The 16999-nt window shown below is 42.4% G+C and overlaps 2 protein-coding genes across 3 annotated transcripts in view; one reads left to right on the forward strand and one right to left on the reverse strand.

Annotated features, from left to right (window-relative positions):
* LOC115475582 (thiopurine S-methyltransferase-like) overlaps window positions 1–16312 on the forward strand; it is a 93971-nt gene extending 77659 nt beyond the window's left edge. For both annotated transcript variants that reach the window (XM_030211424.1, XM_030211434.1), the window contains exons 7-9: window positions 6581–6666; window positions 14191–14235; window positions 15694–16312. In XM_030211424.1, the coding sequence (XP_030067284.1) occupies window positions 6581–6666; window positions 14191–14235; window positions 15694–15818 (256 nt within the window). In that variant the 3' untranslated portion in view covers window positions 15819–16312. The remainder of the gene's footprint in view (window positions 1–6580; window positions 6667–14190; window positions 14236–15693) is intronic.
* KIF13A (kinesin family member 13A) overlaps window positions 1–16999 on the reverse strand; it is an 818528-nt gene that overhangs the window by 477192 nt on the left and 324337 nt on the right.

The following is a 16999-nucleotide window of genomic DNA, read 5'->3' on the forward strand; positions in this document are numbered from 1 at the left end:
ATTTCAGCTGAGGAAATGTTTAAACAGTATATGCTGGAGGTGTTGAAGGTGCCTTTTCAGTCATTACCTCTGATTTCTAGTGTTTTTTTTTAAGTTTGCCATCCTTTAAAAAGAAAGAGAGGGGTGTAGAATGTAGGTTCTCTTCCCTATATCCCAGGATAGTTTGGACTTAACAGTTTTCCTGGAATCCTCTAAAGAAGGGGTAGCCATACCCTCCACTCTCTTAGTTATATTGACTCTGGATTATGATAGAGACTGGTTGCTGAAATTATATTTTAAACATCATCTTTCTACATTTTGTACTTTGAAAGTTCAGATTTTTACTGATGTTGCTCAAGTTACACAGAAACATAGGCGACAGTTTCTTTTGATGCGTCCTAGAGTTTTGGCACTAGGAGGTTTTTTGGGGGTTTTTTTCTTTTTAATTTCTTTGTAAGTGTATAGTGAAATGTAAATCTCAAACCTATATATTTTTTGATCCACCTCAATTAACAATGTTTGAGTGATAAATTTTTAGCGACTGGTTTGGACTCTCCTACTAGGACAGAGATCCCCAGTTGTGATTGTACAAGCTGTCTCGCTAGGAATATTAGGATAAATCTTTCTTTCAGGGTTATAATTCTTGGTAATTAGTTAGTATCTAAAATTTCTTCTTATTGATTATCTCTTGTCTCTCTCCATTTAGAGGACTGGATCGGTTGCTATATGTATTTCTTTTTTGTATTCTTGTTTTTCCTGTATTTTATATTGTGGTGGCTAATTTTCTGTACAAGTATACTTGGATTATTTTTAAAATTCAATAAAAAATAAAAAAAATCATGGAAAGCCATGTGTGTTTAATATATATCCTGGTTAAAGCTGCCTCTCTGAGGTAAACAAATCACACTAAACAAATCATTTACTTCAATTATTATCAAAATTTCAAAATGGCACTAGGGCAAAAAGAACAAAAAGCCCAATTATGCATGGGTCATCTGAACACCGAGCCTTTTGTAAAAATAGTGTATAAGACTTCAAAAAGTGTATATACAACGGCATATACAATGAACAGACATTGACAAAACTACATATTCAAAAAGAGGGACATCACTTGGGGCCTTGAACGTGTGACTGCCAACACTTACACACCCCTTCAAAATTGTAGCAGCGTTTGTAAAATCACTGCTTACATGAGTATAGCCATGTACATGTGCAAATGGTAAGCTAAATAAATTTAAGCCATGCACTTCTGGTTACCCTCTTGTGGTGGTCAGCTGTTTGAATGATTGTTCCCAAATTAAATTTTGCAAAAATAAAATGGGGGCATATGGTCATTAAATGATATTATAAAAGACAAAACCTGGTTTCCCTTCTCTCAGCTATGCTTGAAATTTGGTATTCCTAATACTCACCACTACAAATGGATACAACTTAAGCACTGCATAACTGCTACTACTGACATTACTAAACTTTCTACTGATCCTCCTAGTTGCTGGCAAATTTGTAGAACTTTAATGTTATCTAAAGGAACTGCCTCCAAATGGTACAAAATATTTCAACAAACAAAATTCAAAGCACCTACTAATATTATGGAATCCTGGGAACATGATTTAAATCTTCAACTCGACGAGCAACTATGGAATAAATTTTGGTTTAGAGCTACACGTACTACTAGATCTGCATCTACATCACAATCCATGTTTTACCTGGCACATAGAGCTCTCTGGACTCCAAGTACATAAGCACCGCCATACTGGAAAAATACCAAGGGTCCATCAAGCCCAGCATCCTGTGTCCGACAGCGGCCAATCCAGGCTTCAAGAACCCGGCAACCCCCCCCCCCCCCCCCCACCTGCCAAACAAAATGTAATAATGTTCAATGGACTTTTCCAATAGGGAGATAATAACAAAAAACAGTTTATTCAGAATATTCATATCAAGGACCCGACACGGTCCGTGTTTCGGCGCCAAAGCACCTGCCTCAGGGGTCACAAACAACTTTCTACAAAAAACACAGGACAAATTGAAAAAAGTTTTTAAAACATAATATTAAGAGATATCATATAAAATATTTCTGCCTTAATAAACATATAACCAAACATGTATAGACATTCATAATAGTATTACATATTTGTAAATATATAATGATAAATTATGTAAAAAAAATTTATATATTATAATTATGTGAGCAGATATTATGGACAGAGAAACACCAAACAATGAAAAGTGATAACTGTAAAATAATGACTGATAAATGAAAGACATAGGTCAGGCTGATGAATATCGACATATCTACATATATATATTTATCCTGATCTGATGATATCTCTTAATATTATGTTTTAAAAACTTTTTTCAATTTGTCCTGTGTTCTTTGTAGAAAGTTGTTTGTGACCCCTGAGGCAGGCGTTTTGGCTCTGAAACACGGACCTTGATATGAATATTCTGAATAAACTGGGTTTTGATATTATCTCCCTATTGGTTTGCGCATTTGTCAGCCTCTACTTTTGCTGTTTTGCTTTGACTCTCCCTGGAGGCTCCTCCTGTCTTCTTGGATTTGCAATGGACTTTTCCTTCAGGAATCTGACCAAACCCCCCTTAAACTCCGTAAGGCCAGCTGCTGTCACTACATTCTCCGGCAACGAGTTCCAGAGTCCAACTCAGGGGTGTATCTGCGTGGGGCCACAGAGGCCTGGGCCCCCGCAGATTTTGCCCTGGCCCCCCTCCCCGCCGTCAACCCTCCCCCGCTGCTTACTTTTGCTTGCGGGGGGCCCCAACCCCCGCCAGCCGAGGTCCGAACCCGCAATCTCCATATTTCGTCTTCCTCCGTGGCCATATGCTTCAAGGAAGTAACGCTGCAGTGCTGATTCGTTGAATCCAGTTCGGCGTCTGTTTTGTTTCATTGATAAAATCAAATAAAAAATATTGGAACTAAAAATAAAATAAAATGGGGGAAGAATGCATGTTTCAAGGACTGTTCAACAAAATACCATCCAATGGATTATAGGACCCAAGGCAACATGGTTTCCCTAGAGGCAGGTCTTCTCAGACAAATCTGATTAATTTCTTTGACTGGGTGACCAGAGAGGTGGACTGAGGGAGAGCACTAGATGTGGTGTATTTAGATTTTAGCAAAGACTTTGACATGGTTCCGTATAGATGACTAATAAATAAACTGAGTGCTCTCGGTATGGGTCCTAAAATGACTGACTGAGAAAGAAACTGGTTGAGTGGAAAGCAATAGAGGGTAATGGTAAATGGAGCTCATTCTGAGCAAAAGGATGTTACCAGTGGTGTACCACAAGGTTCGTTTCTTGGGCTTGTTGTTTTAAACATTTTAAAAGTGATATTTCTGAAGGGCTGTCTAGTAAGGTTTGCCTCTTTGTGGATGGTACCAAAATCTGCAATAGGATAGACACCCCTGATGGTGTGGATAACAAGAGGAATGATCTGGAATTTGGCAGCTTAGATTTAATGGTAAAAAATGCAGGGTCATGCATTTGGAAAACCCGAGAGAACGGTACAGTTTAGGGGGTGAAGAACCTTTGTGAATGAAAGAGGAGTGGGACTTGGGTGTGATCGTATGTGATGATCTTAAGGTGACCAACCAGGTAGAAAAGGCAACGGCAAAAGCTAGAAGGATGCTTGGGTGCCTAGGGAGAGGAATGGCCAGTAGGAAAAAGGAGGCAATGATGCCCCTGTATAAGACCTCATTTAGAATATTGTGTACAATTCTGGAGACCACATCTTCAAAAAGATATAAACAGGATGGAGGTCCAGAAGGCAGCTACTAAAATGGTCACTGGTCTTCGCCATAATGCATATGGGGACAGACTTAAAGATTTCAATATGTATGATTTGGAAGAAAGACAGGAAAGGGGAGATATGATAGAGACATTGAAATACCTATGAGGCATAAATACACAGAAAGAGTCTCTTTCAGTTGAAAGGAAGCTGTGGAACAAGGGGGCATAGGCTGAAGGTGAAAGGAGATAGACTCAGAAGTGACCTGAAGAAATACTTCTTTGTGGAAAGAGTGGTGAATCTGTGAAACGGCCTCCTAGTGGAAGTGGTGGAAATTAAAACAGTATCTGAATTCAAGAGATCTTGGGACAAGTACATAGGATCTCTAAGAGAGTGATAGGGAGAGTAGATGGCATGGATGGGCAGACTGGATAGACCATATGGTCATAATCTGCCTACATTTTTCTATGTTTCTAAATGGTCTTCTGAAATGACATCCAAAACAATTTTCATCCGCTGTTTACTATGTTAATCATCAGTAGATCTGGAAATTCTGATTCTTATTAATGATTCTCAGAATTCATCTACCCACTGTTTTCTAATTCTGATTTGTATAGCTCTGATTGGTTCAGTGTTTGTTTCCAGCCTAGCTCCTGCTTGAAGATTTGTGCAGTCGGAGCTCAACCCTTGTATACAATCCTTTTGTGTGCTGGACTCCTGGCCAGTGTTCTCTGTAACGTATTTGCAGCAGACCTCCAGTGGTTGTGCATACTGTAAGCCAGGCCATTCAGACTGCCAGATTACCACGATTTAGGATCTGGCAGGAGGAGTGATAGAATCCATCCCAGGATTGCTAGGAACTGTGATCAATTTTGAAACATTACTTCCCGGCTGCTGACTGTAATGTCCTTGAGAGACACATGCTAGAAGTTTTGAGCAAGACGTATTTGTGCTTACTACTAGCTTAGTTCTGCTTCTCCTTTACCTCTTTTGAAGACAATACCATCAAACTACCAGACGTCAAAGATTCAGTCTCCACATGCAAACAAAGGGGCCCTTTTACTAAGGTGTGTAGGCACCTACGCAAGTCCAGTGCACGCCAAATTGGAACGACCGCCTGGCTATTGCATGCCTCAGGAGGTAATTCCATTTTTGATGGGTTCCCAAAACACGCGGTAGAAAATATTTTCTGTTTTCTACCACGTGGCACTTACCCGGCGGTAATCGGCAGTTAGCTGCTTACCATCCAGTTAGCATGTGAGACCTTCATGCTAAGTCAGTGGGTGGCGGTAAGGTCCAGGCACGCGGAAAATATGACCTGCATGCGTCCAAAACACACGCCTACACCAGCGCAGGCCACTTTTAGGCATGCCTTAGTAAAAGGTCCCCCAGATTAAATTAAAAAATACAACATTAGCTACCTTGACTGCAATCTGCACAATGTAGGTTAATAAACCTACGGTCTCAAGCATCTGTCTTGATTTTTGAAACGCACCAATCTCATAGCACACAAGATTGCAGTCAAACATGCTAGTTACCCTTCAAGTTTTGAAAGCGCTTGTCCACTGTATATGGTGGTTGGCAGTCAAAAAATGGGCTCCTGCTGCTCAGGTTACCTGAAACAGAAAGGGGAGCAAACACAAGGAAAGAGGAGTCAGAGGCAGGGAACAGATACTACATAAAGGAGGAAAGAGGCAAGGGGCAGATGCCGAAGAAGAGAGAAATGGACAACTGGCTTAGGCCAGGAGTTAAAAAGGAAAACACAAAGGGATGAGGGATGATGTGGGAATGTAGGATTAGAAGATGAAAGCAGAGGGAATGGGAAGCAACGAAAAGAGTTGAGGGGTAGGTGAGAAAGATGTAAGAAGAAATGCCAGTGAAGGGAGGAGAAATTCTCTCTCTCTTCTCTGTCCTATTATGTTTCCTTAACTATCATTCTCCCTTCCCCTTCCCCCCCCCCCCCTTTCTCCTCTCTCTTTTACATCATCCTATATGTTATCATTTACTGTAAACTGTTTAGCCAGACCTCCAAAAGGTAAACCAAACAGAAATAAACTTGAAAATTGAGACCCATAAACTGATGAGAGAGTGAGAGAGAAAAAGAGACAAAGCGTGGGTCCTTTATGATGACTGTGGTAGAATTAAGAATGGTTTGACCATTGTTTCACAACCGTATCTTAAGAACATTCAGAACTACTATGATGTTCTTCTGAGGCTGTGCCACTGATTTTAATAAACTGGATAAATATATGCAGAGTACTATGATATTTAAGAACACTTTGAAACAAATGTATGCATAAAAAAGACCCAGCTGAGGGAGGAGAAAAAGAAAGTGGTACCTTTTTAAAGTGTACTGCATACTCTATAAATTTGGCATATGCAATAAAGTGAGCATCTAGTATAGTCCCTGAGGATTTTGTCACATACAGTTATCCTGTTCATTTCAGGATATGCAGCTTTTCTTTCTTATTGAATTCTTGTGTGAAATAACTTCATTGGCCAGATTTTGGTATAACCCAGTACAAGTGTTTAAGAACTGAAGCCTGAGCAGTGGCCACAGCCCAGAACAGATGAAAGCATGAGCTGTGAAAATGTAACAAAAGGCTATTAATACTCAAGCTTCAAACCCAAATAACAGTGTCTGGTAAGGGCTTCTCCAGCTGCCTTGCCTCACTCTCGCTTTTGTCTTTTTACACTTTTCCCCACCTTTTTTACACAAAAAGGACTTGTCTAGTCTTGAAGGTTGTTCATATGCCTAGTTTCATATACTGTCCATGTTTGTCCAGTAATCTGTGACAGTCCCCAAAGAATCATATTCTCTCATAAAATTAACATTTTTTTCAATTGTATTTTTTAGCTATGCAAATGTACTGTCGTCTCTAATGGGGAGAGAGTTTCGTTACCTCTTGGTTACTGTTTCATATGATCACACCAAGCACAGCGGTAAGAACTTCCTGTGTTACTCATTAGCACCAAATTTCGGGTCATGGTGTTGGAGATGTATTTATTTTACTTAAAACCTAAACAGGTTCCAGTATTAACATACATAAAAGAAAACACAGGAGAGGGAATCCAAGATACACTCCTACAGGAACGAAAACAAAAAAGCACAAGGAGCCTTCATGAATGGGGGCATCAACTCAGACTTTAATTAAAGAGACCCGACATGGTCCATGTTTCAGTGAAGCCACCTGTGTCAGGGGTCTTGCAATGATAGTACTGAAAATAGCCTTACTCTGCTGGCAGACTCCATTTATGTGGGATTCCTGTTTTTGTATTTACTGGTTGCACCTGTGTGTTTTTGGCATCTCTTTTGAGCTCTGAGATTTGACAATCTTCATTGATACTTTGATATTTTTGGATTTTGCTATCATTTTGAAAGACCCCTGACGCTCCTTGTGCTTTTGTTCCGATACATAAAAGAAATACACACAAATAAATATCAGAAACCAAGTGCCACAACAAATCAGTCTCTCTTTTCTCCTGACCACTCAATTACAACAATATTTATTAATTTTATTTATTTCTTTGTTACATTTGTATCCCACATTTTCCCACCTATTTGCAGGCTCAGTGTGGCTTACATTGTTCAGTAGAGGATCAGGCGACCCTCAGGGGGAGGAATGCTGGCTTCGGCCTAACCCCTGGTAAGCCTTTCCTCAGCTGAGAGGTACCCACCTCTACCACCGGCTGCCTTTCAGGTGCTGTGGAGGACTTGCAGCTCATCTGCATATCCTTACAGCCTTCTCCGGGGTGACACCCAGGTCCACCCCGATCCACTCAGGGCCTCCGCTCTAGGTGCCCAGCGCTCCCACCAGGTGCTGTGGAGGACTTGCAGCCCTTCTCTTTCTATCTAATCTTTTTCCAGTTGCTAAAGTACCTTAATCGTTTATGGCCCCTATTCACATTCTCTTCCTAGCTCTGTCCCTTCCTAATCTTTTCCCTCACCCCCTACCTCTCTCCGCTACAGGAACTCACTTCCCATCCATTGACTTCATCACCTCACCTTCTCTCCTACCCTCTTCCTCCTTTTTGGCTTTTAATCTCCGTCTCTTTCTTCCCTCCATTTTGCCTTCCCCATTCCACCTAAATACCTCTCGCCTTCGACGCCTTCGTGGCCACACCTCTCCTACTCTCCTCCGCTCTCTTTTACTCCTTCTCTTACTCTCAGCTGGTGACATCAATCCCAATCCTGGCCCTCCTCACCAACTATTATCCAAACTCTACAGATCTCACCGTGACCTCTCTAACCTCATCTCTATTCCTCTACTCCCCTCCTCTTCTCTGCCCTTCTCTTGCGCCCTATGGAATGCCCGCTCTATCTGTAACAAACTCCCCTATATCCAGGACCTCTTTATCTCGCGTCACCTCCATCTGCTCGCCATAACAGAAACCTGGCTCTGCCCTGATGACTCTGCTTCAGTCGCAGCCCTGTGCCATGGCGGTTATCTATTTTCACATACTCCTCGCCCTGCTGGCCGTGGGGGCGGTGTTGGACTACTTCTCTCTCCCTCCTCCAGATTTCAACCCCTTCTTCCACCTCAATCTCACTGTTTTTCCTCCTTTGAAGTCCACTCTATCCGCCTTTTCTCTCCTCTGCCTCTTCGAATAGCGGTCATTTATCGTCCCCCTGATAAGTCCCTTTCATCCTTTCTCAGTGACTTTGATGCCTGGCTTGCCTTCTTCCATGATCCTTCCTCCCCCTCTCTCATCCTTGGTGACTTTAATATTCCTGCTAATGATCCTTCCAACTCTTATATTTCCAAGTTACTCGCTTTAACGTCGTCCTTTAATCTCCAACTATGCTCCACCTCCCCCACTCATCAAAATGGTCACTGTCTTGATCTCATCTTCTCCTCCAACTGTTCACCCTCTAGTTTCCTTGCCTCCGATCTTCCCCTCTCTGATCACCATCTTATAACTTTCACACTTAAATCTCCTCCCTCCCAGTCCCGTCCTATCCTATCTAATTTATCTAGGAATCTTCACGACATTGACCCTTCATCTCTATCCTCCCATGTTTCAAACCTCCTCTCTACTGTGGCACCATCCACGTCTGTCAACGAGGCTGTTTCTTCTTACAACAATACTCTATCCTCTGCCTTAGACACTCTTGCACCTTTGATGACCCGCCCTGTAAGGCGTACAAAACCCCAACCTTGGCTGACTTCTAATATCCGCTACCTACGTTCCTGTACCCGCTCCGCCGAACGCCTCTGGCGGAAATCTCGGGCCCTTGCTGATTTCTTACACTTTAAGTTCATGCTGACCTCCTTCCAATCTGCTCTTTTACGTGCCAAACAGGATTATTATATCCAACTGACCAACTCTCTTGGCTCTAATCCTCGACTTCTCTTCACCACATTGAACTCTCTCCTCAAGGTGCCCCCTCCCCCAACTCCCCCTTCACTATCTCCTCAGACCCTTGCTGAATTCTTTCACAACAAGGTTCAAAAGATAAACCTTGCTTTCTCTACCTCACCAGCTCTCCCTCCACTAGTCCGTTCCCCTCTCTCTCCTTCCCCTCATTCCCTTTCCTCCTTTCCTGAAGTTACTATTGAGGAAACTACACTTCTCCTTTCTTCCTCAAAATGTACCACCTGTTCCTCTGATCCCATTCCCACCCACCTTCTTAATGCCATCTCTCCTACTCTTATTCCTTTTATCTGTCACATTCTCAACCTCTCACTTTCCACTGCGACTGTCCCTGCTGCCTTTAAACATGCTGTGGTCACACCTCTCCTTAAGAAGCCTTCACTTGACCCTACTTGTCCCTCTAATTACCGACCCATCTCCCTCCTTCCTTTTCTCTCCAAATTACTTGAGCGTGCTGTTCACCGCCGCTGCCTTGATTTTCTCTCCTCACATGCTATTCTTGACCCATTACAATCTGGTTTTCGCCCTCTCCACTCAACCGAAACTGCGCTTACTAAAGTCTCCAATGACCTATTACTGGCTAAATCCAGAGGTCAATATTCCATCCTCATTCTTCTTGATCTTTCCGCTGCTTTTGACACTGTCGATCACAGCATACTTCTCGATACCCTGTCCTCACTTGGATTCCAGGGCTCTGTCCTTTCCTGGTTCTCTTCCTACCTCTCCCTCCGCACCTTTAGTGTTCACTCTGGTGGATCCTCTTCTACTTCTATCCCTCTGCCTGTCGGCGTACCCCAGGGTTCTGTTCTTGGTCCCCTCCTCTTTTCTATCTACACTTCTTCCCTTGGTTCATTAATCTCATCCCATGGCTTTTCCTACCACCTCTATGCTGATGACTCCCAAATCTACCTTTCTACCCCTGATATCTCACCTTGCATCCAAACCAAAGTTTCAGCGTGCTTGTCTGACATTGCTGCCTGGATGTCTCAACGCCACCTGAAATTAAATATGACCAAAACCGAGCTTCTCATTTTCCCCCCCAAACCCACCTCCCCGCTCCCCCCGTTTTCTATTTCTGTTGATGGCTCTCTCATTCTCCCTGTCTCCTCAGCTCGAAACCTTGGGGTCATCTTTGACTCTTCTCTCTCCTTCTCTGCTCATATCCAGCAGACCGCCAAGACCTGTCGTTTCTTTCTTTACAACATCCGTAAAATCCGCCCCTTTCTTTCCGAGCACTCTACCAAAAACCCTCATCCACACCCTTGTCACCTCTCGTTTAGACTACTGCAATCTGCTTCTTGCTGGCCTCCCACTTAGTCACCTCTCCCCTCTCCAGTCAGTTCAAAACTCTGCTGCCCGTCTCATCTTCCGCCAGGGTCGCTTTACTCATACTACCCCTCTCCTCAAGACCCTTCACTGGCTCCCTATCCGTTTTCGCATCCTGTTCAAACTTCTTCTACTAACCTATAAATGTACTCACTCTGCTGCTCCCCAGTATCTCTCCACACTCGTCCTTCCCTACACCCCTTCCCGTGCACTCCGCTCCATGGATAAATCCTTCTTATCTGTTCCCTTCTCCACTACTGCCAACTCCAGACTTCGCGCCTTCTGTCTCGCTGCACCCTACGCCTGGAATAAACTTCCTGAGCCCCTACGTCTTGCCCCATCCTTGGCCACCTTTAAATCTAGACTGAAAACCCACCTCTTTGACATTGCTTTTGACTCGTAACCACTTGTAACCACTCGCCTCCACCTACCCTCCTCTCTTCCTTCCCGTTCACATTAATTGATTTGATTTGCTTACTTTATTTATTTTTTGTCTATTAGATTGTAAGCTCTTTGAGCAGGGACTGTCTTTCTTCTATGTTTGTACAGCGCTGCGTATGCCTTGTAGCGCTATAGAAATGCTAAATAGTAGTAGTAGTAGTAGTAGTAGAGGTGATCGCCAATACCGGTATGAACAAATACAAAGTTAGGTTAAAGGCAGGTTATGTCCACTATGAGCTTATATCTTCTTGTGTTGCAGGTTAAGGCATTTAGGTTGGATCGTTAGGGTATGCCTTTTCGAATAGGTTAGTCTTTAGGAGTTTCCGGAAGTTTAGGTGGTCATATGTTGATTTCATGGTGATTGGTAGAGCATTCCATAGTTGCGTGCTTATGTAAGAGAAGCTGGATGCATAGGTTGATTTGTATTTGAGTCCTTTGCAACTTGGATGGTGGAGATTTAGGTATGTTCGTGTTGATCTTGTTGTGTTCCTGTTTGGTAGGTCTATGAGGTCTGTCATGTATCCCGGGGCATTGCCGTAAATAATTTTGTGAACCAGGGTGCAGATTTTGAACGTGATGCGTTCTTTGATTGGGAGCCAGTGTAGTTTTTCTCGTAGAGGTTTGGCACTTTCGAATCTTGTTTTTCCGAATATAAGCCTGGCTGCTGTGTTTTGAGCAGTTTGGAGTTTTTGAATGATTTGTTCTTTACATTCCGCATATATTCCGTTACAGTAGTCTAGATGGCTTAGTACCATGGATTGCACCAGGTTGCGAAATATTTCCCTCGGGAAAAAAGGTTTCACTCGTTCACCATGTCGAACGCACTAGACATGTCGAATTGTAGGAGAAGTACGCTTTTGCCTGTTGCAATTTCTTGTTTGAATTTGGCTAGTAGGGTGAATAGTACTGTTTTGGAGCTGTAGTTGGAGCAGAATCCTGATTGTGATTCGTGGAGTATTGTGAATTTGTTTGTGTAATCTGTGAGTTGTTTTGTTACCACACTTTCTATCAGTTTGACTACCAGTGGGATTGAAGCCACTGGGCGGTAGTTGGTGATATCGTCTGTTTTTTTCTTGGTATCTTTTGGTATTGGTGTGAGTAGGATGTTGCCGTTTTCCTTAGGGAAGAGACCATGTTGGAGCATATAGTTTAAGTGGGATGTGAGGTCTACTATGAAGCGGTGGGGAGCGGATTTTAATAGGTAACTGGGGCAGGTATCCAATTTGCAGTGAGTCTTAGAGAACCTGTTAAGCACTTGGTTGAGCTGTGAGGGGAGCGAAGTTTGTCCAGAGTCTGTCCGCAGGGTATTCCCCAGGGGTTGGGTCCAAACACTCGATGAAGTTTTTGATGCCAGTGATGTTTTGAGGTAGTGTGTTACGTAGGTTTACAATTTTTTTTTTTTAAAGTAAATTTTATTGATAACTCAAAGTAAGCATACACAATAATGCCAACTTACAAACAATAAAATACTATGCATGAACCATACAGCTTATAAACTACCCATACCCCCCCCATCTCTCCCCTCCCCTTCCCATCCCCTCCATCCCACCCCTGTACCACTCAAATTCCAAAACCTCCGTATAAATTCAAGGAAGTACAACAGTACCAATAATCCAGAACTGTTTAACAGGCTACAGATTATGTGGCGACCTCTGTACTCTATGGAAAGCAGCTTATTACAAAGCAGAGAGGAGGTGGAACCCCCCCCCCACCCACCCACCCACTCCACAACCAAGATCAACAAGCATTAATAAGTAAACTCCGACCCCTTGGACTTAGAATCTGAAGATAAGGCATCCAGATCTGAAGAAATTGTTTTCTACGTTTAGGCAACATCTTGGAATCTCTAGCCTCCCAAGATGCTAAAAGGTGCACCTGATTACGCCAATGCCAGTAAGCGGGCGCTTCCGAAGAGGTCCAATATTGCATTATACACTTTCGAGCTACCAAACTCAGCTTTCTGCATAGCAGAATTGCAGGAGTACTCAAAGAGGCAAAAGCCCATGGATGGTCTAGCAAAAACTGTCCCTCCGTGCCCTCAATTTTATTCCCAAGTTTGATCAGAAACCCCCGGACCCGCTGCCAAAATGCTCGCACCCCTGGACACTGCCACAACGCGTGGTAGAAGGAACTATGACCCCCCCCCCCCCACACTTAGAACAAGCAGCATCAACCGTCTCTAACACATGAGCCAACTGCGCTTTAGACATGTAACCCCAAAGAACTATTCTATACCCGCATTCTCTCAACCGTTCATCCGTTACTAATAGGCGAATTTTTTTCTTTGAAGTATTTGGCAAGTTTGTCTGCAGGTGGGATGTCTGTGTTGGTTGCGGTGACCGAGGTGATGTCTGATAGTTTGTTCATGAATTGGTATAGTTTTTTTGTGTCTTTGTAGTCAGGCCCTATTTTGGTTTTGTAGTATAACCTTTTGGCTTGTCTTGTTGCGTATTTGTATATTCTTTGATTTTGCTTCCATGCATTGATTGTTTGTGTATCTTTTGCTTTTTTCCATGCTCGTTCAAGTTTCCTGGATTGTGTTTTTAGTTTTTTCAATTCTTCATTGTACCATTGTACAAAGACCTCCACCAAATACCACTCCTCCACTGAAGAATCACACAACACCCTCATACACACATTGATGCACGGTTCCCCATCATATTCTTCTTCAACCAATTTCCCATATCATCTCCCATTAGATGAACATGCCTCATTCTCAAGTGCCTCCATTTTATTCTTAAGAGCTAAATTCTCTTTCACCAAAGTGGCATCTAAATTTTGAATAGTAAATCTTTTCTTCTACATATTCTTTCATAGGTGAGCACTTTTCAACTTAAGTACATAAGTGTTGCCATACTGGGACAGACCGAAGGTCCATCAAGCCCAGTATCTTGTTTCCAACAGTGGCCAATCCAGGTCACAAGTACCTGGCAAGATCCCAAAACAGTACAATGCATTTTATGCTGATTATCCTTGAAATAAGCAATGGATTTTGCCAAGTCCACTTTAATAATGGCTTATGAACTTTTCTTGCAGGAAGATATCCAAACCTTTTTTAAACCCCGCTAAGCTATCTGCTTTTATGACATTCTCTGGCAACAAATTCCAGAGTTTAATTACATGTTGAGTGAAGAAACATTTTCTCCAATTCGTTTTAAATTTACTACTTTGTAGCTTCGTTGTGTACCCCCTAGTCGTAGTATTTTTGGAAAGAGTAAACAAGAGATTCACATCTACCCATTCCATTCTACTCCACTCATTATTTTATATACCTTGTTAGTATAGGGTTTGAAAAATTAATGTTTACTTGCCTCTGTGTTGCAGGGCCACCATTTTATGTTCCAGATGTTGAAGTTGACAAATTATTTGGTGAGTTACACAATTAAAAATTGAAAATCAGATTTGATTTGTATGCCTGAACCTAAATAATATACTCCCTGTGGCAGTTTCACAATAAAGATTTTTTTTTTGTCAGATTCAACTACAGTCTCTCTTAGAATGTGGAAATATTTTAGCATTTTCCAAATTACACATTTCTATACTGATTTAAATTTCATTTCTAGCATTTAACTCTTGCTTACAATTGATTTGTCCTTCTGCAGTTCATAAATCTGCTAAGTCCATTGGCAGGTAAATTCCTCCTTGTTGGGGATACTTGCTATGTTTGCCCTCCCCTGTCTATAATTTTAGCTATCCCTAGATCCTGAGCAAATAACTTAGATCCTGTAATTATGAAGTAGTGATACATGACTCATTGCTTTTAACATGGGCTCATACAGAGCCATATAGTTGATGGCAAAGCAGTCCCCTAAGCCAAGTTACCCTAACCTGTGTTGTCACTGCAGAAACTCTCTTCTCCACCCCTTCAGTAGGGTTTACACACTCCCGATTGTTTATTTGTTTCAGATAATACTCTGATATTTGTTCAGATTTTAGCCCTCCAGCTGCAGTTTCCCAATTTTCCCTCATCCCCTCCCCAGCCAATAGCCAGTTCTGCCAGCCAATAGCTTAGTGCCACCACAACAGCCTGTGTGCTGATAGGCTTTCTGGCTGTCTTGGACTGCACATGCATCATGGCACCACCTGCGAATAGTATGAAGGAAAACAGAGCGGCTGCTGAGCTGATAGGTCAGGTCCAGTCCTGTCCTGATTTCTGCTTGTCAAGTGCCTGTTGCAGCTGAGGTCTATCACTGCTGCAGTGTGGCGGGAAGCTCAACTGTCGCGCTGCTAGCCTTAAGGCCCCCAACCCTAATAACCTTCCCCAGCTGCACTGGATTTTGCTCTGGTCCTCCTCCACTTCTCTCTACTGGTTTTCTGTGCTGCTAAGTTGAAAGATTGTTTACTACCTCGCTGTATAGTGCAAACTGATGAGGGCCTGGCACGACAAATGGAAGCCTATCTCCAGCAACACTAGACAAGAGTGGTCTTCTGTAGCTGCTTCTCTCCTCCTTGAGTTGAGTCGCTGTGATGAGCAGGGAGGGTGAATTTTGGGCAGAGAAATTGCTGGACTCATCCTGTGGCTGCTACTGTGTGTGGTGATGCCTGGCCTCATCTGATCTGAGGAGGAATGCTGGAGTTCAGTCCTGGGGAGAGTAAGGGGAAACAGAGTACCTGGAAGGGAGGGAGAGAGCTAGAGTAAGACCTTCAGAGGGAGGAAAGGAGGAATGTGCTAGGGCTAGTCCTGGGAAGTGGAATTATGCTACAGTAAGATAACATCAAAACAGCCTTGGAATAGCTATCTATTGTGACTTTGCAGATTTGGTATTATCAAGCTAAAATCCCCACTTACTGTAATAATGTAACTTGTAATTTTTTGTTCCTTTACAGGCACATTTTGCTGCATTAAGCATCTTGAAAAGGTTGATGCATTCAAGGAACGGCACCAAAAATGGGGGCTGGATTATTTTTATGAAAACATTTATTTGCTCACACCAAAGCCCAGTCTTAACTGAATTGCACAAAAAATATGCAAAGTACCTCTACAGTAATCCCTTGATGTACAGAAGACAGGGACACTTCTGTGCATCTGAAATCTGTAAATTGAGTCCTAGTTTCCCATTGATTTCCATTAAAATCCTGGAGATAAATTGCTATGCACACTCGGGCAACTACTTCTGGATACTAATCAAGAATAAAAGGTGCCTATCAGAGGATGCAGCTTAATCTAGAGCACACTTTGCTGTTTTGTTATCAGACACTTTTCACTTCTTAAGGAATTTTTTCTTAATTATCATGCCCAACTTTTGACATGTACCGCCTTGTCTCATGTTGAGTTCTGATATTTAAGATGTTGTAAAATAAAGAAAGCTCATTCTATACTCTCTGCTGTTGGCATATCAGGTTCAGCTCCCAAAATATAAATTCCTGTATACTGCAGTTCCTTGAAGTGAATAGCCATATAATGAGGGCTTGCTGTATTTTGAAATAAATGAGTGTAAGAATTCCCAATGAATTGCATTCTGGTTAAGTATTGTACACATGTAAGGCCTAATTTTTGTACTTCACAAATAAGCATCCTGTTACAAACAGCATCTATTCAAAGCCTATTATATAAAGACAACATAGGTAGCTATATGTTTTTGTAAGCGCACAAATGCTGATGTACTCTTAGGTTATTTTTTAGTAAAACGCCTAGGGAATAATTTGTAACGTCAAATTTACATGGTTCAGACTATTCCTGTATACAGTGGCACTTTGTCCCCTATTTTAGAAGGCCTATTTGCAATTTATAAATGTTGAATCTCCAGTTTTAGAAAGCTGGAATTTATATGTGCAAATTTGCAATACACTCATGTGGTAAGAGAATTTGATTTGGGTAGGACCTAAAAATACACCTGTACTCCTCATTTCAGAAGGGGAATGCAATCACCATGATTGTTAGGATTTACATCTGCTTTCAGGTACGTATAGGTTTTGTAAAAGTGCTCGTTTGGGCTGCACTCTACAAGAGGGATTAGGGGAGGCCGCACCCTTAATCCTCCAGTGTCCTCCCCTGACACCATACATTGTCCCCCCCCCCACACCTTCCAACACAGCACACAACATCGATTGTGCCAGATGATTGCGGGCTCTGTACTTGGGAGCATTTAGATGTGTAACATTCACGTCTAGGCTCTTCAATACCAACTGATAC

Source organism: Microcaecilia unicolor, chromosome 1 (genome assembly GCF_901765095.1).
Source record: "Microcaecilia unicolor chromosome 1, aMicUni1.1, whole genome shotgun sequence".
Taxonomy (NCBI): domain Eukaryota; kingdom Metazoa; phylum Chordata; class Amphibia; order Gymnophiona; family Siphonopidae; genus Microcaecilia; species Microcaecilia unicolor.